General features: G+C 37.8%; 1 protein-coding gene across 7 annotated transcripts in view; it reads right to left on the reverse strand.

Annotated features, from left to right (window-relative positions):
* Positions 1-26,789, reverse strand: part of Ntng1 (netrin G1) — a 364,316-nt gene that overhangs the window by 48,487 nt on the left and 289,040 nt on the right. The window contains exons 5-9 of one of the 7 annotated variants that reach the window (XM_087620421.1): positions 26,091-26,117; positions 15,697-15,762; positions 12,924-12,983; positions 6,128-6,295; positions 1,157-1,291 (exon numbers count right to left, since the gene is read on the reverse strand). In XM_087620421.1, coding sequence (XP_087476547.1) covers positions 1,157-1,291; positions 6,128-6,295; positions 12,924-12,983; positions 15,697-15,762; positions 26,091-26,117 — 456 coding nt within the window. 7 annotated transcript variants of the gene reach the window in all.

Raw genomic sequence — 26,789 nt, forward strand, 5'->3', positions numbered from 1 at the left:
ACAGAGCACTCAGATACTTCCAAAGATCCTAAAGATGGGACTATACCTCCTTAGTAATTTTTATATTAATTATATGCTCAAACGATAATTCCTTTATATTTTATGGCTAAATAGAAATCTGCTCTGAAATCTCTTTTCCATATTTCTTTCTTTCTGTCTGCCTGTCCTTCTTTCTGTCTCTCTTTCTCTCTGTCTGTCTTTCTCTCTGTTTATCTGTCTTTCTTTCTCTCTCTCTCTCTCTCTCTCTCTCTCTCTCTTTCTTTCTTTGTGGTGTGTGTGTGTGTGTGTGTGTGTGTGTGTGTGTGTATGTGTGTGTGACAGCAGTACAACTGAGGTGATCTCTATGGCTTGCTCTCTTTTTATCTGGGCATCTTTGTTTCCAAGGACATGCATTGTGGGTGTTTCACAGTACATTCATAAACATGGAAAGCAGAGTGAGTGCAGAACCACAAAGCAGAAGAAGTTACACTGGAGGCAGGAAGCTTCTGCAGAGTTTTAAATGCTTTTGATTTCACGGACACACCAACACGCCACCTGCCTGACAAGCGTCTCAGAAGACTTGAGAGTCTGCAGAGGATGAAACCAACAGTAATTGTCTAAGGTTCACTGTGTGGCACCTAACCCCAATGTCTCGAAAACGATATTGATTTTTCATTTCTTTTACCACAGCATTTCAATATGCCTTAGATTTATTCCCTTCGGGATCCAGGTTAAGATTCAGTGATGGGCATGAGAACGAGGGTGGTTATAAGTTATGCAGATATTGTTGAATTTATGAACTCTGTAGTTTCAGGGAAGCTTTCAGTTCAGGAAATATATTAACCACATACACATCACACTTCATTTCGTGGTGAGGATTTCCAAGCTGGATTCCCTACTGTGTCGCTTAATTTATGATCTGACCAGGTATATGCACTACCATACAATATTTCAATATAAGTTGTGTTAGCCATCAGAGGAGATGAGGGCAAATTTCAGAGAAGCCAGCTGGATGGCTGATGGATCACTCTCCTACACAGGCTGGGACACTACGTAGCCTATGAAGCTTGACAGCTGGATGGGTCTTTTTCTGCTCTGAGACGCTGCACAGACCAGCCTAGACAAGCAGAATCAGCCATGCTGCAGCAGGCAGAGGGCAGCTCCCAGAGTTACTTACGTTGACAGCCGTAGTACCAGGAATTTCCTGGCAGACACTCATCACATTTAGGCCCTGTCGTTCCAGTCTTACACTCACAAAATCCTGAGCCATTACAACGATCATGGATTGAGCCCAAAGGGTTACAATAACACTCTGTAGAAACAAGACAACACACAGGCTGGAGACACTTCGAGTGGCTTAGAGGTTATCAACACAGGAGCGTCACTTACTTAGAAGGATCTACTTACTTAAAGGAAGATGCCAATAATGAAATGCTTTGGCAAATGTGGCTATTTCAGGGCCATTTATTTACTAGCTCAGCCTTCCATGGCATCATTTTTATGATAGGGGAGGAAAAGAGCTGAACCATTCCAAGGAAATAAGACATCATGCTTTCACCAGTAACAGATCATAATGGAGATTCCATTTGGTAGGGCATCTTGTAGATGGTTTAATGAATGCCATGAGAAGTGTGTATATCAAGGATAAATCAATATTCCATCAGTGTAAAATCTGTTTTAAATTATTCAAATGGGTTTATCTGCTGCACTCAATATCTGGGAATGGCTGAGCATTTCAGAGTACAATATGGGTGCACTTTACTCATTTAGAGGTAGTTTTGCTTTATGATTTGGGACGGTGTCTTAACTTATTTATGTATACCGGGCTTTGAGATGAGCCCTTAGCTGTTGTGTTTGCTGGCCATGGTCACGCAGCTCTTATGTAGCTTGGGTGAATGACCATGAAAGAAAAATGAATTTCTTACTCCCAATCTGAAGGAAGATAAACTTTGAGATGTATGTTTGCCTCTGCAACTTTCTTGTCTGGGCAAGGCAATGGTTTTGCATAATAAAAAGTCAAGGGAATGCTTCCTTGATCCCTACATACTCTTAGACAGGGCATTTTAATGTCTGAAGCTTCGGTCTTTAAAGCTTAAGTCAGGAGTGGGGAAACTGTTTTGTCCCCCAACTAGGGGCACACAGGTGGTTTGGAGCAAGGGATTTCTGAGCTGCCTTTCTTTTCCGTGCTACCTTGCTGTGTGATCTTGGGCAGGTTTATTATAGCTTTCTGTTTTCAATCTTCTTTGTTTTAAGATGGGACCATTGTGAGGATCTCTCTGTAAAAGCTTGAATAAAACCATGTAGCCCACCAAAAGACCAAAGCCCCGGGTAGCTCAGCTTAATTATAACTGAGTTGTGTCATTAGCAATGAGGATTTGGAGTTATCATTGTTGACTAGACCTGGAGGTTTTGCTCAAATTTTGTCATTGGGACAGATGAAAATTTCTTAAAATAATGGGGAGGACCTTAGAATTATGATTTATGTTGTGTTAAGTCAGTCTTTAGAGCTCAGCATTCTCATGAAGCAAACAGTTATAAAATTAACAATGGTGTGTGTGTGTGTGTGTGTGTGTGTGTGTGTGTGTGTGTGTGTGTGTGTAAAATTAGAATGAAATTCCAAAACATTTCTACTTTTTCCTGGCTTGGCTTGTATTTAATAAGCAGGCTTATAAAGCAGCATCTTCTATTCTAATGTGTGTCTATGTGTGGATAGGAATAGTTTAAAATTATTTTGCTGTGGTTTTTAATTTTGTTTATACATTGGGAATGTTGATAAAAAGTTGTTGGCATTTTATAAGCCATTTGGAGTTACACCCGGGCAGTATGAACCCACACGCTGTTCCAACTATTCCACAGTGATCAACGAGATAGGCTTTTAAAAAATTTAAAGATACAACACCCAACATCTAATCCATCATAACTCCCATCCTTTTTAAGAAAGATGGACAATGTAATCTTAGTCATAAAAATAAATGGGCAAGAGGCATAACGTTTTCCCTTTTTCACCTTGTACACCTTGTACAGTTGTTAAAGATCTATCACTTATGAAGCTCTATTCAATGATAGATAGGAGTGGCTGTGAGGATAATATTTTATTACATGAAATTATAAAGAAAATACAGGGCTGTCAGATTGTAAACCAGCATAAAATACTTTGTGCAACTCAATTAAAATATTATACTACAATTTTTTTATGGGCATTAAAATTGTCTTGGGTTTCTTTGGTTCTGTGTAAGGAACCTCTCATTATCTGATTGTGGGTTTCAAGGAGAATTAAAAATAATGCATCATAACTTTGAGATATGTTTAGTAGCTGAGTCCTGTGTTTCTGATGCAAAGCTTGTTAGGGGAATTATTAACAGTGATTACTCAAGGTCAGCAACCATGCATCCTCTAGCTTCCTGCTCAAGTTTGTAGGAAGCAAAAGCATACAAGGATGCCATTTTCATGTAATTCTTGCGTCATCATGGGGAAATGTCATGTATTTCAGAAGACATGACTGTATTTCTTCTTGGAATATGTATGAAATACAAACAAATTCACCAGTAACCACAAAACAGCAATCACTCTGGCAACATGAACTACCCAGCTATATTATATATTTTCTATAATATAAAGGGACTTCAAAACATCTAGATAGAACAGAGATGTGAGCTATTCCCTCAGAGTTCGATGGTGAATTTAATTGACAATTGCAAAAAAAAAAATAGTAAAGCAACTTTTGAAAAAGTTTTTTTTTAATTTAGAGATGATGTAGATAGAGTTTAAAGCATCTGAAATTAGTGCCCAATGCTGTGAGAATGAGTTAAGCAAATGTTTTTTTCAATTCCTTTAGTTTTTTCTGCACTAAATAGCAATTAGTTCTCTATTGCTGAGGTAGATACTTACAAATTAAATAGTTAATGTTTCCCTGTAAAGTCTTCTTGCTTTGCTTTATTTAAAGTATTTAAATTTGAAATACCTTAATTTCACCTATATATGCATATACATATGAGCATGTATATATGAATATGTATATATGAATGTGTATATGTATATGTATATGTATGTGTATATGTATATGTATATGTATATGTATATGAACGGGTTAGGTTTGTTCTAGGGGTCCTAGTTACTTAACTTTTTCTGTTCTAATAACAGGGTATTTACAAGTAGCATACAGCAGAATACATTCTACATTTAAAATTAACAAAGCTGTGCATCTTTTTGTTTATATTAATATCCTCATGTCTTTGTAACCTACGTGTTAGGAAGGTAATTGGACTCCTTTTTATAAGACGACAGTAGGTTGGCAGCTGTCCTGCAAACAGCGTACTTGAGGTAAAATCTAGGCATTTTTAGTTTGCTAGCTGTGCTAGAGTGGTTAGGAGAGAGTGTTCTGTCTATAAAGTCAGGATGTTCTTTGCTAAGATTATAGAAGTTGGGGCAATATGTCTTTTTCCCCCAAAATATAAAAGAGGAAAAATTTTTTATAATACTTACCCTATTGTTTGTTAATGAGAATTAGTTGTTTTTTTTGCTTTTTAATTGCAGGTCAGGGCACGCTTTACCAATGTTTCCTGTCCACTTGCTTACGAAAAAGCCAGGAGGTTTAAATGACTTACCTAAGGCACATAGCTAGGCAATAGGAAACTGGGTCTTGAACCCAGCTCTCCAGCATCTAACTCCAGTACTTTCTCCACTAATTCACAAATAATAAATAAAGAAGCATTTTGAAAGAGATAGAAAATATTGCAGACATAAACGGTGTTGTGCAAACTTGGTCCCAATAAAGTCAAAATAACCATAGAGCTATTCAATGATAGTAGACAAGAGTGTCCATGTTTGTCACACTGAAGGCAGAAATTGGGGATCCATGACACACGGTTGAATTGAAAAACTACCTCTTTTTTTGGATAAAAAGATCACTTTTCATTTTCTGTCTACTATGTTCTAATTTTCCAACTTATCAACCCTACTGAACTTTGTCTCTGGAAAACTCTGCCTGTATAATTATTGGTGTGGTGACAAGCATCACACTTCAACTATACACATTTTTAAGAGTAAGTTATACAATGAAATTCCATTTATTGTTTCTCTATCAGGCTCTCTCACACCCCTGTTTTGAGATAGGGGCTCATGTGATACAGGCTGGTCTCTGTCCACTATGTAGCCAAAGCCTGCCTCAAATTCCTGGTTCTTTTCATTCAACTACCACTTGCACTGGTGCCCCAGCTTTCCTGGTTCCAGACTTCCTTCCTAGGAGTCAGGGTCTTCATACAGAAAGGAGAAGAAACCTTTCCAAAAGGGAAGAAAATTATTCCTGACTGAGAATATTCAGTTATGGTGGAGGGACGAGGCTCCTGGGATTTCTTTCCAAGACCCTATTTTCTATGGTTCATATACCTTATGATCTAACAGAATTTATAACCTGGAGAAGTTTTGAGAAATTACTCTTCCTCTGGGAACAATAGAAAAATCCAATAAATGGAATTTCATTACTGTAGATAGAAAAGGTAGCAAACGTTTGCATTAGACCTTTCTCGTAGCTTTCAATTTTTAATAGCAACATTTTTAATAAACCAATATTTGTAGATCATCGTCAATTATAGCTGAGTTTCTACCACAAAGTTTCTTACCTAATATAGTTAATTATCATCTTAAAGGTTGAATGTACAATTTGAGGTGAATAAAATCAGATAAAAAAATTATCAGATTTTAAGATTTCATGCAAAAAGTTAAAGGGACGAGAGAGAGAGAGAGAGAGAGAGAGAGGGGGGGGGAGAGGGAGAGAGAGAGGGAGAGGGAGAGGGAGAGGGAGAGGGAGAGGGAGAGGGAGAGAGAGAGAGAGAGAGAGAGAGAGAGAGAGAGAGAGAGAGAGAGAGAGAGAGAAGAGGAAAAAATTCGAATATTCTTCATTTCTGAAATAGGATTTCTCATGACATCGTCTTTAAAGTAACAATATAAGGAGTAAAATTCCACCCTCCCGCCAAAACCAAGTATGGCTTTATCCAAACGCAAGCGAAGTTTCAGTCCACCAAGGATATTTACTTCGTTGAGGATATTCATTCTGGCTCAGCTGTCGTGCAGTCCCCAGCTTCTTCACCCTAACCAGCTCCCCATAGCTCCAAAGGCACAGAACAAAAGCTGAAATCGTAATGGAACTGACCTATGCACACATTCTCATCGTCCAGCTGTGCAGAAGCATTTCTGAAGTAGCCCAGCCTGCATAACTCACAGTGCTGCCCTCTAGTGTTGTGTTTACAGCTCACGCAAATGACTGTGTTTAGCAGATCGATATAACTGCACCGATTGGAGTGGCCGAAGCATTCACAGTCTTGCAAGGAAGAACAGAAATGTATACGGAATGTATACGGCAGCAGAGAAATAGCACGCTACATGCTTAGGTGACATGAGGGATGAAGAGAACATGGCGGCATGGCATTACATATATGGGAACCAACGTTAACACACGGTGACGACAGGTGGCTGTTTCAAGCAGGATAGAAAGGTCGGACAAACACTACTGAAGATTGTTAATTCTTGGCAGACAAGATGAACAGAAGCATTTGCAGGTGCACACCTTTTAAAATTTTGGGAAGGCTCAGTTTCAACGGATGCAAAAGTCTAATTTTGCACATGAAAAACTTTACTGACTTTGCATCATCGTTCCTCCCATTTCTCTCTGTCTTTGCAGCCCTGAAAAGAGGTACGCATATGAGCGGCAGCAGGTGTGTGGTCTGCTGACTCCCATGGCTCTTTTGTCTCACTGTTTTTCTTTTATCTCACGACGTTGGTGGAGTTTTATAGACATCATGGCAAGTTCATAAGGATTGAGACAATGACACAGGTTTTGATTTTGTTTTTCTTCCAATCATAGGAGGATGAATACTTGTCTCTTTCACGTCAAATATATACGATTATGTGTTATAGAAAACAAAATACAGGGAGATGTTTTTTCCCATGGGAAAACACTTAAAATTTCCTTCTCTTGAGTTTCTTACTATGTCTAGTACTAGAGGGGAGTTCAGAGACCTACTGTACCCCAGATTCCTTTTCCCTTTTCTCTTTAAAATGCCAGAGATACCCAGTAGGTTGTAGGAGTGGCACGGTATGAACTATAGAGACATGAAGAGAATGGGAGAGAATTGGAGCCAGGGAGTGGTTGGACCGTCATTAGCTTTTCTCTCTTACATCTTACCGAACTCAAGAAATTGTTTTAATCTAATTCAACCTTCAAAAAGAAATGCTAAAAACAAAACAAAACAAAAAACCCAGTGACTTCATTAGAATAATTAGCTATTTAATAACCCTCAAAAATTTGGGAAGGACAGTTCAGTGGGAATCAAAGTATGAGGATTTGTTTAGCTGACATTTATAAGAAATGTGAATGATTCTGTATACTGTGTTTGTTTATAAAGATTCATCCCATTAATGCCTTATATTACCCAGCAACAAAGCCAAACAAAGTAACTATTTGAACTCACTCATTTATCCCTTCTTTCATTCAGTATTTTATTGAAACAAAACTATTAGTGGTGTTAATTTATTCAATTTTTTAGCTTACAAAAATCTTTTTTAGAAATATTACACCTTCATATCAGAGTAAAAATGTGTATATAAATTAAGAGAATAACAAGAGGTGATCTATACATACATACATACATACACATATAAATATGCCATATATACTATATTTATTATGTCTCAACTTATCAGAACAGTGTGGATTTATTAATCAGAGATCTGGTTACTGCAATAAACACTAAGATTAGAGTCAAGATCCTGATGATAAGAAATCCAGTTTGGCCAGAAGAAGGGGAGGACACAGGAGATGACGAAAAGTAGAAGAAAGCCTTTACAGCGCCAGCAACATATTGGATCTAGTTGCTTAAAGAGAAGCAAGAACAAGGCGAGAATCTGGAAGCCATGTGGCCTTTACTGGAGATCAGTTATATAGATGTGGAGGGAGTAGGGCTGTAGATGAAAACAGGAGGGACCAGGTAGAAGAAAAGGGTTGAGAGAGGCTGTGGATCTTCGGAGTGAGAGTGAAAGGATGGAAATAAAATGGAGTAAGACACATCACATCAATAACAGCACTACCAACAGCAGTCAAGTTACAGATCTGGAAGTGAGTCACTTTGGAAAACAAGTCACCCAACCCACAACACTTCATTTCTGTGGTGGCACTAACTATTCGTGGGTCCGCTTTGAAAATCAAATTATTAACTTGGTAGGAGAATTGATAATAGTTATTTGAGAAAGCATAATCTAGTATATGATTGTATGACTCTAAATGTATTTCAAAAGGTAAGTAGATAGTAAAAGTAAAAAAAAAGTTCTAGGAAGTAGGCTGGTGACAACTTGATTTTTAAAGATATTTTCTAGAACGTTTCTGAGACCTTGGAAAATCTGTCTTTTCTGGTAATATTATATTTGAGGACATAAAATTAAAAAAGTATTTGAAACTTATTTGGAAGGCATTAGAGGAATATATAGATAAACTATATATCAATTATAACCATTCATTCATTACATTATATAAAATTTGGGTGTGGTTAATTTTGGTATGTTTCAATTTATTTGGAAGTACTTTTATAAGTTTATAAAAATTACACAAAGGGATAATTCATAAATGATTATTATACTGTCCTATTATTTTTGGGCTATTAATTTACCATCCTTTACTATCTAGTTTTCTATTCATGCACAGAGCCATGCATGATCTTTACTGATACAATTTGACTTGTGCTGCACATGAAAAGACCCAAGGTATGATTCCAACAGTTTGATGACTCTTTAGTTCTTCATTCCCCTGACTAGTGCATCTTCCCTTCTTTTCTTGTGATGCCTAGAATCTATGGTATCTTCTTAGAACCTCACTTCCTTCTCTATTTTCCACTCCCTTCTTACTTCCTCTCAATCTTCTGGGGAAAACTGTTCATGACTAAATTCAATTCTCTACCTCACCATGCTAAAATGTTAACAGTCACACACAGATGGAAATATAGTTCCCAACTATTTTGGAACAAGTCTCACTTGAAGTTTCTGCTCATTAACTACAGTTGCAGCCTCTGGGTTACCTGGAAGTCCTTTCCTAAAGAGTCACAGTATCATTCTAGGCATGGATCTCTTCTTTCCACACTAATTGTTTTTGTTGTTATATATTTGATTTTTGTCTTCACACTTGTTTCAGAGTTTAGTCCTTGGGTCTTTATGCTTTCTAGATGCCCCCCACCAGGAACTTTTAAGAGTTTAAAAATCATGTATATGTAGACTTTAAAAGCATCTCTAGAACACTCCAAAATACTATTTTCCAACCTGAACCAACTCCCTAGTGAGTGAGACTCCATTCAGATGCATGTCTTACAATCGGCGACCTTCTTGCCATCTCCACTAGTAGATTTAAATAATGTCTTCACGTTAAGAAGTTTGAAACTGAGATGCTGGGGTCCCTTGCTAGCTCTGCTGCTGAATTAGTGGCCGCGTCTTAAGAAACACCAAGTCCATCTGTCCCACTGCTTATGTTGCAATGCCAGGGTTGTCCTTGGCATCTCTTCTTTTCCCTGCCCTCAACAAGTCACTGAATCAATGCACCTGGCCACGCTTTTAAATCTGTGGCAATGTTGACTTCTCACCATCTCTACCGTCTCATCCTTAGCTACACAGATAACATCACCTTTCACTGACGGTGTTGTCATCTTCTCTAAGCTGCATTTCCTGGCCGTGAGAATGACCTGATAGAAACTCAGATTAGACCAGGATGCCCCACTCCTCACCATCCTAATGGCTCCCCATCTCATTCATATTAGAAAATTCACTGCTTCTTTAGTTTACCAACCCTTGGCTTCTTTCTGACTCTTTCCACTCTTTTCTTCGTTCTTTTCTTGCTGCAGGATCCCTCCTTATTGCTCTTCAAACACACTGAACCAATTTCCATGACTATATTGTTGTCTCTTGGGTAGGTCAGATATATTCCTGGCCTGACATCCCCTCAAACACTGCTACCCCACATCACTTTGAGTCAAGTCCAGGCCATAGAAAATTCTCTGAGTACTTCACCTGAAATAATAACCCTGCCACTTAAACATACTAACCTTCCAATATCTTGATCCCTTTTATGTTTTTATTAGCATGTATAGTATCTGAAAATTGCATTTTAAAAGGTCTTGTTATCTATTCAGTGTAGAGACATGTGTGTGGACCATATCTGCTTTGCTTGAAGCTGTAACCACAGAACTTAGAGCCTTGCCTGACATACGCTAATCACTCAGAAATTCTATTGAATGTGAAAATAAATGAATGAATAAGAATCCTAAAGTACTCTCCCACAGGAGACAGAGGAAAGCACAGAGGAAAGAGAGGTTTAAATTTGTTCTTCTACTACTCAAATCCCCAGAGAGTCCATCTATGTCCTACACATTATACCGTTTAGAAAAACAGCACCACACAATAAGATATAACTGAGTTAGTGATTATATTAGCTGAGCAAATGCATCTGTGTACAGACCAGTTTAGGAAGAAAAAAAGTAGCATTCTGCACATTGCTGTGCCTTTATATATTTAAATTTCAAATCACGTTGTAATATATAACATAACAGGCATGTGTTATTGCATCGGTAAACAGAGCTGAGGTCTCTAAAGCACACATTCACGAGTACATGGTGTGACAGCGCAAGCACAGGCAACGAATTTATCAAGATTCTCGTGTACCAGGCACCTTATGTGAGGAGGTCCAGTCATTCATGAGTGTGATTGACACTTAGAGTCAGATACTTCATTGGGTTGGGCTTTACTGTGCACTGTAGGAAACATAGATGTGTCATCAACCTTAGAAACAGTGGGAAACCCCAATGTGCAACAATCAAATATGTCTTCAGATGTCTTCAACCAGGAACTAGTAATCTAATCTATACATAGCACACATTCTGTCATGCAAGGTGCTTATGATAATGAGGTACTTATTAGTGACCAGTTAAGACTTAGGCAGGCTAGAGATGCATTTGAGAGGGAAAGAGCTCATAGTTGGCTTTTTAATTGACTTGTTAATTGGCTTTCCATGGCAACCAGGCCCATGGCCCAGTCAGGTTTTTCACAAGGTTTCTTCTGACTGAAACTGGTTATGGAAAACCTTAGCAGATGGGAATCACAAAGAAAGCCAAAGGTTGGAGACAAAGTCAATTGAAGAAAAATAATATCAGGAAGAAGAGATGTTTTCTTTTGCCTTCTATGTCTTTTTTTCTTACTTACTCCTTTTGTTTGAAATTATATTATTGCATCACCTATGTGACCCTAGCAATGAGAACAATATACACTCTAGTTGTCATAGATCATTTTCTCAAACTGGGAAAGTCTACTCAAATCCAGAACTGTTGAAAATTCATTTCATTCATTTACGTAGAAAAGGTTTGGGGAAGCCACTTTAGAAAGGAGGCAAAAGAATAAAACTTTTGAGAATTCTTTTTCCTTAATTGAATTAGCAGTATGATGCTTCCCCTAGGATCTTTCCCTTGGAAGAATGAAGAACCTGTAGAATTCTCTCTTATTTTTTTTCACTCTACCCTGTTCTGCATCCTTTTGCAGGCTCTGAGCATCTTCTGCACAGTTTTAGTGATAAGTTTCCTCTCTTAGCTGGCTTCTTCCTGCTTCTGAAATATGTCTGCAACTAATTAGTACTCTGACTGAAGAAACTAGAAGTCACAGGGTTGGACTCATGTCAAGAGGCCTTTTGTATATCGGGCATAAGAGTGAATGAAAGGTTATCAGTTCTCTTGTCTCCGTTCTCTGTCTTTTTTTTTTTTTTTTTGGTTTGGTTCAACAGCATTGCTTATTATAGCTGGGAAAGCTTCTTACCACAGTTATAATGACTTCTGTGATATAGATCATGAGTCCACATCAACTTCTAACCCTTGGAACCTACCACAGGTTCATTTGTACTTATTTTCTCAAATTCCCAGCCCAGATGAAATTGCCTCCAAAGGCCATTCTTAATATTCCTTAATTCAAAATACACCACAAGGCATCAGGACATAGTTTAAATGTGATTATTTTCCCTTTTGCCATTGTGTCACCAACTTTCTCCTTTTCTTTACATGCTTCAAATATAAATTCAGCATTGACTGCCATCTTGAAAACAGTTAAATTCGTGAAGCAAGATGAAAGCTCTCCTGGTATTTCACCATGAAGATCAAACCAACTTCAAATTTTATCAAGGTATTTCATAGAAAATGAAATAAGAAACAAGGAGGAAGACACGCCCAACAGTGAAGAGTGGAAAACAAGACACACCTGGTACAGAGGACATTTAAGGAAATTTGGTGAAGGAATAAAAATAGGGTCTTTATCTTTCCTGAAAAATCTTCATTCCGCGAATGACAGATGCTAGCTGGAGTAGGCCCTTCGTGAATCTCAGATAAGCTACTGCCCATTTTAATTAAAAGAAAGTGACAGGACTATTATTTTAGAATGTGGCCAATACTTAATCCAGAACTCTTCATGGATATTTTGCACATTGTTCAAAACCAGGTTTGGAACTGTAAACTCTAATACATTTCCTTAGTCACATGCTGAAATGGGAACCATCAAAGGGGTCTGCCTTCCTGGCATCACAAAAAACAACCTTGAGACACACTGCCAGTGGTTTTTCTTATTTTTAATAAAAGGAGCATGAGTGTTAGTGCTTTCCAACTCATAAACCTAAACTCTCATAATTCCTACCCAAACATTAGTTTTTCAGAAAACAAATCTTGAGGCATCTTTAATTATGGGTGAATTTCTGAGTGAAGCCATTTTTGATATATGTAACATTCTCTGTACTCGCTGATGCACTGGCTGGGTATCAGTCGACATGATAAGCTCACCGATAAGCTGATGGGTACACTTCACAGATATTCCAGATTCATACAGTGCAATGTCTCACAACACATAACACCATGGGATCACTGTATGAATCCAAGAACTCCTACCTCGCTTGTGGTTTGCAACTTGAACAGAAGAAACTGTTGACAAAGCTAATTTGGGAGCAACTGCATAGGTTTGAAAAAATGAACAGCAAATTAGAGACAATAACGAAACGTCAAACTGTAATAAATACCTTATTACCATCCCACTCTCTGGAGCCCTAGATGAAGAAGGGACTGTTCTAACCTGCTCTTTCTGGAAATCTGTTGCGATTACAAAGGAAGGCCCCTTATTTGGCTGAAAATGTTTCAACACTGTCATTAGCACTAAAGCTTTATTTTTAGAGGTATGAAGACATAGCATTTATGTCAGGAGTCCCAGGACCAAAGCTTATCCTCTTGATAATATGGGTGCTAGGATCCCTGATCATCCTGCTTCACAAGTAACTGTTGGAATGTTGAGGTAACGAGCACTATCAGTGCCTCAGTTTACCATGTCACTCTGTCTACGTCACCACAAATCTGTCTACGTGTGAGCCAGTAGAGCATTTGTTGTTGCAGAACCAACTAGAGATCACAGAACAGAGTCAAATGGTCAACCATTTGGCAGGATTTGACCTTAGGGTCATGGTGAATTTTTTGACCTTGTGTTTCTTTTCTCAATGTGTATTGCCTCAGTGCTGCTGTCCTTTGTGAATGACAGCATTGTCTTTCTAAAATAACCTGCTGCTTCTTTTCCACTGATTCATGATGAGTTGCTTGTGCAAATAGCAAAAATAGAATAGGGTCTGGGGGTCTTTGCTGATATTGGCGAGCTAAATTATGGCTCCACAGAACTGTCCTCTGCTAGACAGTTTGTAGCACTAGTATTTTGGGTTTTGGAACTTAATCCAAGCTGTGTTACATTTTAAGTAGCTTAATTTGAGCTCCTTATCCACATTAGCCTTCTCTAATGCCGTTTCTGAAAGCTTTTGTCCCATGAATACCAAAAACAGCAAAATAATCAAGTGGGCCCATTTCATGATTTGAACAAAGCATAATCTTATTCAGTTCAAAACTCACTGTGGAGAATGGTAAGCCTTTGGTCTTTTCTTGTATATTTGTCATAGTACAGAGGTCAGTGGGAAATACTGTGTGCCATTGAAAGATGCTCTCAGTGAACTTGCAGAGGAATAAAACCACTAAAGCTTCCCCTGCCCCCATTCCTTGGGGAATTGTATTAGCAGGAATAAGCTTGAACTGTATTTCTTCTTCCATGTATGTACCCAGAAACTTGGAGAAATTCATTTAGAGCAAATGATTAAGGTAATTCTATTTGCTAGTAATGTATGTATCTAGGACAGTCTCGATTTCATCACTCTGATAGTGGACTGAAAATGCAGCCCTTCCAATTTGACTCCTCAACAAATTGCTAATATATTTTGTTTTGCTTAGTAGCTATTTCCTGGTTCCTCCTTTTGCTCATTTCCTCCTCCATCTGTATTCATTAGAGTTCAAAAGGGACATCCTGTCTATAACTAAGGAAGGCAGAAGTCGGTGATGAATGTTTTATTTTTGGAGAAAGAAGGCAAAAGAACACTGCTTTCTATTGAGATAAGCTCCTATTTATATACAAACACATGTACATACAGGCAAGATGGCAGTGTGAATCTAACATTACCTTGCAGCTTTAAAAAATCCACTTCTTCCTATGTAATCCTACTTCAGTTCTGACTCGTCCATTTTCCTGCTTCCCTTTTCCCTCTGCTTCTCCCTTCCTTCCTTCCTTCCTTCCTTCCTTCCTTCCTTCCTTCCTTCCGTCCTTCCTTCTGTCTGTCCGTCCGTCCTTCCTTCCGTCCGTCTGTCCGTCCTTCCTTCCATCCGTCCTTCCTGCCTGCCTGCCTGCCTTCCTTCCTTCCTTCCTTCCTTCCTTCCTTCCTTCCTTCCTTCCTGCCTGCCTGCCTGCCTTCCTTCCTTCCTTCCTTCCTTCCTTCCTTCCGTCCGTCCTTCCTTCCGTCCGTCCGTCCTTCCTTCCGTCCGTCCGTCCTTCCTGCCTGCCTGCCTTCCTTCCTTCCTTCTGATACCAGAAGTCATAATAAAATTACTGTTCTGAGAACAGACTGTGTATTTTTTTCTACATTGGCGAAAATAAATGTTCATGGGTAAATGGGATGGGGGGATAATCCTAACAAGGGAATTTTTAGAATGTGTATACATGCATTGATATAGATATAAGAAGGAAAGGACAGAGAGGTAGAGGCAGAAGCATAGAGAGAAAGGGAAGGAGGGCAGAAAGGAAAAGGGAAGGGGAGGGGCAGAAGGAAGGGTGGGAAGGAGGGAGAGGAAAGGAGGGAGAGGAAAGGAGGGAGAGGAAAGGAGGGAGGGAAGGGGGGGAGGGACACACAGAGAGAACCAAAGTTTTGCAAGTCAATTTGGAGCAATAGTAAACAGACCCTCTGGGAGTTTCAATGATGCCCTCACCTATTCATCGAGACCCTCAGAACAATGGAGGCGACCAGTGAGTTTATTTAAGAGCAAAAGGGAAGGAAGGAGTTTGTGGTGCCCATAAGTTTTTAAGATTTACGTCCGCTACCTTGACAATTAAACTCTAGGCTTTGCTTGGGACTCTACAAAAGTAAATTTGTTTAAGACTTATAAATTCTGTTCCATCCCATTTTCCCCTCGGTCCTCTTTTACTCCAGTATATCTGTGACTCCGTTCATATTAGAAAAAAATAAATATTCAAGTTATGAGTCATTCGAAGAGAAAGCATCCATGATAATGTTCTAGTGGTAAGATGGTATATAGGATTTCCCCCCAAACATGGGATTTTTATATCAGGAATTTTAGATGCTCCTACCTTGTTTTGGGTTAGAAACCTCAAGGGAAGAAATATTCGGCCATATCCTATTAAACTTTGAAGGAGCTGTATGCATCAGGAAAAATCAGGGAGTGTTATTTTCAGCTATGATGTCATTTGGTCTAAACAACAACAACAACAATAACAAAAATATATATATGGACAAAGACATGAACCACACACCTTGGTTTTTTTTTAACCTGGTTGTGATGCACTTAAACAAAACATGACTTCCACAGCAAACAAGAGCAAGCAACTGATGACTCCCAAAACATTGAATGGACATTATTTGTATAGCGACTTCTTTAATGAAGATTTGCCTTTACTTTGGAAATGAAGTAGAGTGTTCCTACACAAATAACCAAATAGGGACGGCAACAAGCCAAACTGATACGTAAAGCTGGTGCCTGAGGCTAGAAGATAACACTAAAGAAATAATTTCTCACTTGAAGTTTCTATTCTACTCAATTTATATTTACAGATATGAACTGGTTACATTAGTCTTTCATGAGAATCCAATGCGGTATGTTTTAAGTGTGAGCCATTATCTCTGACAGGAAGTGGATCTATTTCCTACTTTTATGCATGTAATTTCTCAGAGAAGGAAAGAGGGATTACTGGTGGTTCTTGTTAAGGAGTAGCCCAAAGGTCTTTCAATCTTATCTATGGCCTGGTACGTATGGATATATTTTCTTGATGTTTTTGCTTCAAAATGCATTTCTAAGTTACTTGTTATAAACCAGAAGTAATCAAGGATATAGTTCTATTTCATGCTATTAATTCCGTTTTAGGTCCATCAGCTACAAAACCCAAAATACTATAGAAGGCAAGAAGCACTCCATGTTTAAGACTTGATGTTCTGAATGTGGTAGTTTTATTAAGTTCAAAGACCATGGCTAGTAAAGCAACTATTTCATGATTTAAATCTCATTCATTAAAACCAGCTCAGAAACGCACGTCTTGTGCGTCATTCTTTGTGATCACCAAGTTCTCAAGGCAGCCGTGACTCTGTCCTGCCTCCGTGCATTACCTGTGAGCACTCCTGACTTCTTGCTGGCAATGTGGACTGGCCTGAGTTTTAATATTGTTAGTTAAAATTTTATAAGTCCACTTTTCATCAGCCTGATTAGATTGAATCTCTTCAAAGACAGATAAAGCCTTTGAGGGAACCTTCAGTAAGCATCTGATAATTGAGAAATTGGTATCAAGTGGCTGAGCTACTGTAAACAGGTATTATCAGATTGCTTCTTCTATCATTGGATCATAGCCAATAAAGTTCTTGGAAGACATGGAACTTTCATATTACATTGACTTGTTTGAAAAGTTAATCTCACAGATCCATTGGTGACACTGCCCTTATCTCCTCTGCTCTCATACACAAACAAAGAAAAAACTTAATATGACTATACTTATTCAAATGTATGAGTAGAAAAAGAACATCATGTTTTTCTGCATGTGCATCTTGGCATTGTTAAATAAACAAATACTTGGCCACATTATGCCAGATACATGGGCGATTCACAGGACGTTGATTCTCATCTCGCCATTTTGACAATGGGTAGGTACTGAATTAGTGGAAAAAGTCTCATTGATGATCAGCTTTGGGAAGTAGTATATTCACAGTTTGAGAGAATCATGCCAAAATTTTTTATTTAAAATGTTTTAATTATTAGATTGATTTTAGTTACTTATATTGTTAGTACCAAATTAAGATCGTATTAGCTTAGTGAGAGGAAATAAATATCATAAGTGGGGGGAGGGTTGAAACTGTAACGTTAAGTGTTTAATGAACTTGTTTTAATGAAATAAGCACAACATTTTAATTCATCATTCTGTTAATAAACTTTATCAAGAGCTTTACACAACTTTCTGAGCACCTGGGAGGTGAAGACAGGGAAATTCTCACAAATTAAATCCCAGTCTGGGCTGCATATTCAGATCCAGGCCAGACACAGGCTGTGGAGCAGAAGTCTTTCTTAAAGAATGAAAGCAATTTAATCAATTTTATAATAGCTTATAAATGAATTTTAGCAATTAACTCCATGAATGAAACTTTATTCCCTATCCCAATATATTAAAATATATATAAATTATTGGGGATAATTTAGGGTCATTTTTCCCTAGTTTTTAGTCCCCCCATCTTGCGGAGTTTGAGGTTGCAGTTTATTGACCTATCTTGAACTTTAAAAGGCGTAGACTATTTAACTGAGCAGTGTGAGATTCTCTGGGTGAACACTAGTTATGTGTTCCCCACATAGAATATCTCCCTCCATATTGTGTCACTAACTTAGTTTCTTGGGCAGTGGAAACCCTTGCTTTTGCTTGAAAATAGAATTAAACTCTTTTTCTAGTAGTTTTGTTATGTAGGGTTGTTAACATTCCCGAACAAGGTACAAATCCTTGTATAATTTTTCAGTGGGGCAAATAATATATGCTATGTGTTTTTAGGGTGTGAAAACATCCTGAGAAATGAATATTAATATCTGTGGTTTCCAAACTCTCATATCTGGCTACTGTTTATCCATATATGCTTAGATATTTGGTCAAACATGCGATTTAAAAAAAACTTGATATCTCATCTTAAATTTAAAAGATTTGTTTTATAATTACAAGGTCAACTTAGAATAAAAATTTATCATATTACTCCCTCATTCTTTTGCTTCTCTTAAGATTCTGTCATTAAGTTGAATTATCAATAAACATGAACAATTATTTAATTCCCTGAAGTAAATTAAGCACATTGGAAAGTATACAGATAACGTAATTGAAACATGTGCTATCTTATCATATCCAAGTGCAATGAAACCTCTGAGACTTCTTAGCCATTGGGCTACTTTTCACAACTAGATAAACAGTACAGATAGGCAATCTTACACTACATCAAAAGAATTTGTGTTGTATTGGGAAAACTGCTACAAATTTATTGATTTCATTTTATTTCCCCAATCAGCGAGGAGAATCTCAGAGTGGTGCTTCATTCTGAGGCAAATAGCCCTGAGAGTCATAAGATGTGGAATCTGGTCTCAGCTGTACCTCTTAGGAGCTCTCTGCCTCTTAATTTCTCCAAACTCCAGTTTCCTTACGCTTAAGACGAAGATGCTGGAGAAGTGATCGCCAGGATTTCTTTCTACAGACAAGTTCTATGATGCCCGCATTTTCTCCCTGACTTAACAAGATCGCGTTGATGTTTATGGAAGCACAATGCCTATTGGGAGGACACATTTGCCCTTTAGAGTCCCCTCTATGAGGGAAAATTCTTGTTGGTTGCATGTTTTAGTTGTGGGTCTTTTTACTCCCACAGTTACTCTTCAATCAGAGCTGCATGGCAGTGCCGGGGAGGGGTCACCACTTGCAGATGGTCAAACACTCAGGAATGGTGCTCTGTGACACAGGCCATATAGTAAAATAGACTTGTGTGTTGTTATCTTTTTAACTGGACTTTATAGACTGCCTATATACATGATAAAGAGAACATAATATACATTGCCACAAACATGTTCTTAAAAGTAATATATTAGTATCTGCACTATCCATAGGTTATGATTATTCTTTTATTATTTTAAAAACCAAATTTCATTTATTAAGAGTCTAGAAAATAACTATTTAATGGAAATTTATTTAAAATATGGGACAAACAAAAAGAACTCAGACCAGAACTCAAATTCTAATTTTACGAATTCTTAACTTCTCTAAGCTTATGTTTTTTCACTGGGAAAATGGAGACTGTGGCCTTGCTTCTCGTGGAAACTGTGTTGCAGTGAGCATTCTGTTGTGGTTACTGTGGCAACAGAGACCAAATAATATAATAAAAATATTCTTCTAGAATACTTATCAAAGTAGGGAGAAGAATGTGCTTGCCTATTTTTTTTCCAGTCGTAATATTCTGCCAAAGAGGGGCATTCTGACCGGTATTAAGCTCATTAAGATTTAGCTTTCTCTATGGAATAATCTGCTTTGAAACTGTCAATAAACTCTACTGTTTACAATGAAACAAATTACCTCTCAAACTATGGTAAATATTAGAGTTTGACCTCTCACAATGCAGGAATGCTACTTTCCAGGTTTCCATTTGGAAACACAGTAGCTTAGCATATAATTAAAATATGTAATTTTGTTGGGTTTTTTGTTTTAAAAAAAGGCCCTGTGAAAAATTATGAAACAATGCATTTGTAACACTTGAGATGAATTTTTATGAATTAGAAAAATTGAGATTCACATTATAAAGATAAGAATCTGAAAGAACATTTTTTTTTCCTTTGTGCCCCAAGAAAGGGTTCTGCACCGTAAATTCAAAAGAACCATGCTAGAATTACTAAAACTGATCATCTAGACATGGAAATCAAGCTGAAAAGCAATCTTGAAGCAGAAACCAAAGACTTTTTTATTTATATAAGCAAATTTTGAAGAGAATATTCTATCACATTCAGTAATCAGAAATGGAAAGTGAGTTTCATTTCATTTGTGAACGTCTTTAAAGACTGAACAAGCTGACTATTCTTTCCCATCAAGGAGAAAATTTAGATTTTTTTCTAGAATATTCATGACATACTATCTTCCATTGTGGTATTTTAAATAACCAGGAGGCAATTTCTTAGTAGGAAAGATTTAAGACAGGAGTTGGAAACTAGATTTTATCTGGAATTTCACCTTTGTTTAATAGGTAAGATGAAGTTGGAGGAGTTGTTCTTTAAATATATTAATTGCACTACTCTTAATATAATAGTTTGGTTCTAAAGACCCACCGAGATGGAAACTGCTACTGGAAAAATGTTGGTGAATCTTCATTAAACACCTGTCTAAGGGAATATGGAGTGAAAATTGAGTGGAAATGACAATACAGGGCCGTTTTGTATTTGTATAATCATTGCTAGTGATCCCAGGGAAATCTTGAAATAGTGCTATTGCTTTCCCTAGCAAGGGCCTATAGAAGATCCCAAAGCTCTTCAGGAGAAATTCCCTTGGAGGTAATCTTGCAATCTTCACAGATACCACTCTACTTCTGAGAAATGCCCCATCATTCAGCTGAAGGGAAGATGAGTTTAATGTCATAGTAGGAGCTCTGTCCTTGGGATGGCACAGTTAACTGTGTTTTGCTGTAAGCAACTGTTTCAAGAGATACAAAGATTGGTTCATTCTCATACAGTACATGTAAGCATCTTTCATAATTTGCATAGCTCACACACTGCTTTGTGTTCTATAATAATCCAACATTTATACACTTCCTCTCTGGTCAGTCCATTAGGGAGTGGTTCGATGGTGGAGGAGGTACGTGCTCTGATAGGACAAAGGTTCGAGATCCTTTTTCCTCAGTTGTCGTGCTTATAAGTTGTGCTGACGGTACCTTTAAGTGCCTGCAAAATAATGCCTATTTTCTTCAAAGTCTGTGGTTCTCTGCACAGAAATGGGTCAATTTGGGAATCAAGGGGTTTCTTAACTACACAGAAAGAGTTCTGGCAGGAGTCAATAAATCCAGTTTTTTTGTCTTTATGTACTCTCTTCTATTTCATTTAATGCTATGAAGTTAGATTGACAGTCCAGCTCATAATTTACTGGGAAAGTTACTTGGTCACTCTGACCTCAAATTTGTAAAGCAGAATTTTGTAGAAAGTTGGAGTATAAGGCCCTACAATTCAAAGCACATATCTTTGTATAATTTTTCCAAAGAAGCAGAATGGTCAATTGGTCACCTACCTACTGATACTTCAAGAAGATGCACACTTGAAGAAGACTTCAATTGACACACCCTGACAGGAGCTACTGCAGGGTAGGGCTACACAGTAACTTGTTTGAGGGGTCAATATAGGAATTTTAATATTATTTCTATCTAGAAAACAACCTATCCTATAAAGGGAACTAGCAAAGAAGAGATTTTAGCTCACACTTAAAAGTGGATTGGCATTCTAAAATTGACTAGGTAAAGGTTAGAACCTTAAAAACCAATTTGTTCAAGATGAGCAAATGTGGGAAATATAGATGGGTAAACCTCTCCAATTTTTCTTCTCTTAAGTGGGAGATTCCTCCCCTCTTAACTGGAGTATTTGATTTTATCCAGGATTAAATATACTCTCTTATCATCTGCAAATAGTGATATTTTGACTTCTTCCTTTCCAATCTGTATCCCTTTGACCTCCTTTTGTTGTCTGATTGCTCTGGCTAGGACTTCAAGTACTATATTGAATGGGTAAGGAGAAAGTGGGCAGCCTCGTCTAGTCCCTGATTTTAGTGGGATTGCTTCAAGTTTCTCTCCATCTAGTTTGAAAGGCAGCTATGTCCTAATGTTCATTCAATTTTAGGATAACAACAAAGTTTTCATGAATATGAAATGCTAGTTACACAAATATGAAATGGATCTGTGATGAGGATACTAGGTACACAATAAAATAGTCCCAAAAGGCATTTCACCTGAGATCTTAGCTTTCTTTCTGTAACATCAGCAAACAGTTCAAAATTAATGTGGCACACCATGCAATTTGCCATGTTGCTACACTAGCCTGATCATTTTCCCTCATTATATAAAATCTAATTAGTTAAAGGGCAATTCAATGGAACTTTTATTTGGGGGGATTTAGAAGTATTAAAACAAAGGCAGGGATATCAAACAGACACTGCAGCTCTCTGAGTAGAGCGAACATGATTATTAATAACCCTTGGGTGGGTAAGCGATTAACCTTGTCATTTTCCTTCTCGCCATTCAAGTTTCTACAACAAATCAGCACTGCACAGAAATATTTGGATGCTGAATGGAAAACAACTTTTACAAGGTCTCCAACTGGCATCAAATGTTCTCAAGTATGAAAACATCTCTAGGCTTTCTCAACAGGCTGATGGATCCCTGCAGGTAGCATTTCCCTTGTTTAATAGTCCTGCCAATTAAATCAAATTAGAGATGAATTTTTCACTCTGTGATGAAGGCAATGCTCGTTATGAAAGAAAACAGGAAAATGAGATATTTCCCTTAAGTGAATTGTTATTTCAATTTTAATTATCAGGGCATTGGGGACGAGGAATGCCAAGCCACTGTTGTATGCTCCATATACCATCGTGTCAGTCAGATGAAAGTTATTTAGGAGAGTAATCTTCAGTGAGGGTTGCAAACCAGTCATATCCCTATTTTGTGTTGTGGATTTTCTTTGGTGTTTATTTAAAAATTTCAAGATTTTAATATGGATTTTCTTGATGTCTAATGTCCTTCTCTGGAGGATATACCTTCCACATCTGACTCATCTGTCATCTGTTTTTGTGGGACATAATAATCACCCTCACAAAGCTACTAAACCTTAGGATGGTTCTTGCCAGCCTAATTATAGTCTTTGTAATATATTGTTTAACATGATTAGTCTTTGGACTGCTGGACTGAGAATTAGAAATGCATGTTAGAAGGTAATGATTGGTTCTCACTATAAGCAAAAACACCCACAAAAAGGCATTTATTAATTTGGATCATCAGCATCAACAAATGTTCACTTAGAAAAATGGTGGACTATTATATGTATATCTCATATAAATTGAGACCTGAGTGTATTATCATCATGTGAAATTATATAGAAACAATAGCCATGAGGCTCAAATGGCTACAGATCTATTTTGGGATTCATTTATTGCTGACAATACCATGAGTATTTTTTTTCAGCCATGGGTCAAAGCACATCATAATGACTGGGTTTTAGATCAAGTGCTTTGGGGAGGTTTGAGAACCCTGTTTCCTAGTAGATAGACAGCAGCAGGTACAAACAACCTTAATAGGAAATTTGTTTTCTTCAATATACTTAGTAGATGATTGGAAAGGATAGCCTCTCTGTCCATGTATTTGAATCTTAATGCCAACGTTGACAATATGAGATCTATACTGAAGTCTATTAGAGCTAAATCCCCCAGCCATTGTAAAATAATGGCATATGCATGTAAAACTTATGGTTACATACATCAATAGTCTACATCGATAATATACATCATTCATTTTTTTACAAAAACCACTTTGATGATCAGACCCTCTTGGGTGTTTCATCTGCTACAGTGGGATCTTCCTGGGTAGCTGGTGGGATTGTATTCATTGATTCCTTTTTCACAGTGAACAGAAAAGCCCTGGGACATGCCCAGACTTAGCTAAATATCCAAGCAGCTTCCTTGTCCCTGGCTTGTACCTTGAAGCCATGTACCTGTACCAACTGCATCTTCTAGGCCTGTCTGTCAATGAACCACTTAAATGTGAATTCTCACTCTTTGGAGTGGAAAGGAATTCACCAGTGCACACAACAGGCACCAGAGAAGGCCACAAAGAAGGAACTTGCTTGTGCCATTAAACACACCTGGAACACACCATTGGAGTTGATGGTGTTATTGTGAATCGCTTTACCTTAAAAGCCAGGCAACAGGCAAGCTTGTCTTTTGTGATATGGGGTGAACCCTAAATGCTCTTTCACCTTGCTGGTTAGAAACAAAACAAAACAAAACAAATTCCAAAATACCCATTGTACTTTAAGATGAAGAGCCAGAGACATTCAGACTTATAGAATATAATTTTGAGTCACAGGGTTTTTTTTCTCATAGGTATTAGCGGTAAAATTTTCTCAGGTTCCTGATCATTAAGATTTCTACATTTTTCCACAGCACAGCACAGAATCCTTTCAGGTCACCACTGATTTCAAAAGGTAACTGTGCAAAACAAAATTGGAATTTCCTGATTCAATGCATAAAAGGTCAACATCTGCTGATGCTCAGAGATGGGGGATGGGGTGGAGGCGGCCAGATGAGATGTGGAGTGAGCAGATACAGTCAGAGGTCCATGCAACACACATCTGCCTCTCGGAACAGAAACACATACCAGCACCAAAGAACTACTTTTCCATTCATCCATTTCTGAACTTCTGGATATGTCAGATCATGAGAACTGTTCTAGCTCCCTCTGCTCTAAAATTGCCCAACAGCAGTTGTCAGGGCCCAAAAGGAGCATTTTGAGGTACATACATAGGCAGAAGCAAGCACTAAAGTAGAAATACTAGTTTTCCAGAGCTGAATGTTCTCATTGGCATGGCTGTAGTCCCAATACCATGTTTGGAAGATCACAAGGACAGAGCCGCAATTGTCGATTTGTGTTAAAATGGATGCAAATGCTGCTTCTGATTACAGAGCCGCTGATTTTCATGGTATTCAACATGCTTAATGCTTAACAGATAAGTGCCTTGGCCTGTTCACAAGTTTAAGTAAACTGGGATGATTTAGAAATTAGAAGAGCCGCCCTTGCATTTATAAGAAGTGGCAAATTTCTTTCCAGATTATCAGAGTAAGGCTTTCAGAAGGGTGTTGGGTTTGGCAATGCTTCAAATGCTGTTATTTACACTGTGACCGTTATCCTTGGCACAGCTTTTATGGCAGAAGCCTTTGATGAGTGACCATCATGGGAAATATTCTTCTTTCCATTTATAGTCCATAACTAAGCTTCCCTCCATATTTTATTTCTAAATCAGGTACTCAGTTGTTGCGCCAAGATTTTTTTTTTACCATGGACATAAAGGGCATGCTGTAAAAACTGTGTAAAATTATGCTTTGAAACAGTATTGGGCTGCATGTTTGTAATGAACATTTTCAGCATGAGTAAGGCTGTACTGATTTAGACAGGAGGAGGGTTTGCAGCCTGAGTCTCTTGGAGTAGCTGGAGATGCTCAAAGTAAGGATGTTGGAAAAGGATTATCCAGAGAGTGGAGGGAAGGTTTCTCCTCAATTGATTGGATATTTGCTAAGAGATTTCTTTAGGAATGTTTAGTCCTATCCTTATACTTTGTATGTATATCCCTTTCTTATCAAAGAGAAAACAAAGAACTCCATAATGAGTGGATCACTGTAATTTAGGAGAGAAGAATTGGTGGTGCACAATCTGTATTTAATTCCTTAGGGTGATTAATAATCATAACCTTTTTCAGGCCTTCACAATACCTACATTTTAGTGCATTAAAATATTTCCTCCCAAGACTCATGATATTTTCCTGAAATTTCAATGAACACACCCAAGCTATTCATGAAGACTCCTTTGCTTATCTCAGATACATTGAAAACACACACTCGGTCCTACAGAGAGAGTGACATCTTTTGTTGGTTACTAAGTGTAATTAAATTGAATAGTATACACAGATATGAAATGTTTATCTAAGTAATTGATTCTCTGCTTAGGTGGCCGTTATGAATTCAAAGCCATCAGGAAAACTGGCATTGAACATCTTATAGAACAAGTCACCATTTTATCTGTGTTCCCAGCACACCTGTGCCTACAGCCATCAAGAAACTTGAATACCCACGGCTCATGTTCTATTGCATCAGAAATGGACACAGGAAAAGAGCTCTAAGGAGTTGAACCACAAAGCAAAGCTGGCCTAGGTTTGGTTTGGTGATTGTTTACTTACTACCAATACTGGAAATGCTGGGGATACCTGCAGAGAGAAAACAAAACAAGAAACAAGTGTTAGCTGATTACTGTGGGACATCTTTAATTTATTGTAAAAGTCTTACAAATGTGACGCTTGGTAAGTAAGACCATTAGAAATTGCTACATAAAAATTTACATGAAATCACTGTGTATGTATTTATACATAAGCGCTGGAACCAATTGCACTTAATCTCTTCAGCTCATCAGAATTGAAAAATTAATGTCCACTTTCAATCAGTGGTGCAAGGATGCTTGGTGTCACCAAACACTTTGTGCTCATTTACAATATTAACAGATTAATTCTATGTGCCTCAGAGCGGATATTGAACTAGGCTTTTGTTGGGACCACCCTACTGGATGAACCCCACGTGCACCTGCGCAAACATAGCTGCACGTGAAGCAGGTCTCTTTCAATGCCTTATGAGGTGCACGCATTAGCTGCTGAAAAGTCATTTGACAGTTTGTTTGATTCATTTCACATAGTCATCCTTCTTATGCGTCTTTCACCTGTCAGATACATGGATTAAACTCTGTAATAGAAACTTAATTGAGCAGAATAATTCAAGAATGCATTACACTGTTCATATTGATCATGGATTTACCAATGATTCAGCTTCTCATTGATTCACATTTCAGACTTTGGCCTGGTATGGTAGAAACGTGGACATACGTTTAG

This window comes from Rattus norvegicus, chromosome 2, assembly GCF_021556685.1.
Source record: "Rattus norvegicus strain SHRSP/BbbUtx chromosome 2, alternate assembly SHRSP_T2T, whole genome shotgun sequence".
Taxonomy (NCBI): domain Eukaryota; kingdom Metazoa; phylum Chordata; class Mammalia; order Rodentia; family Muridae; genus Rattus; species Rattus norvegicus.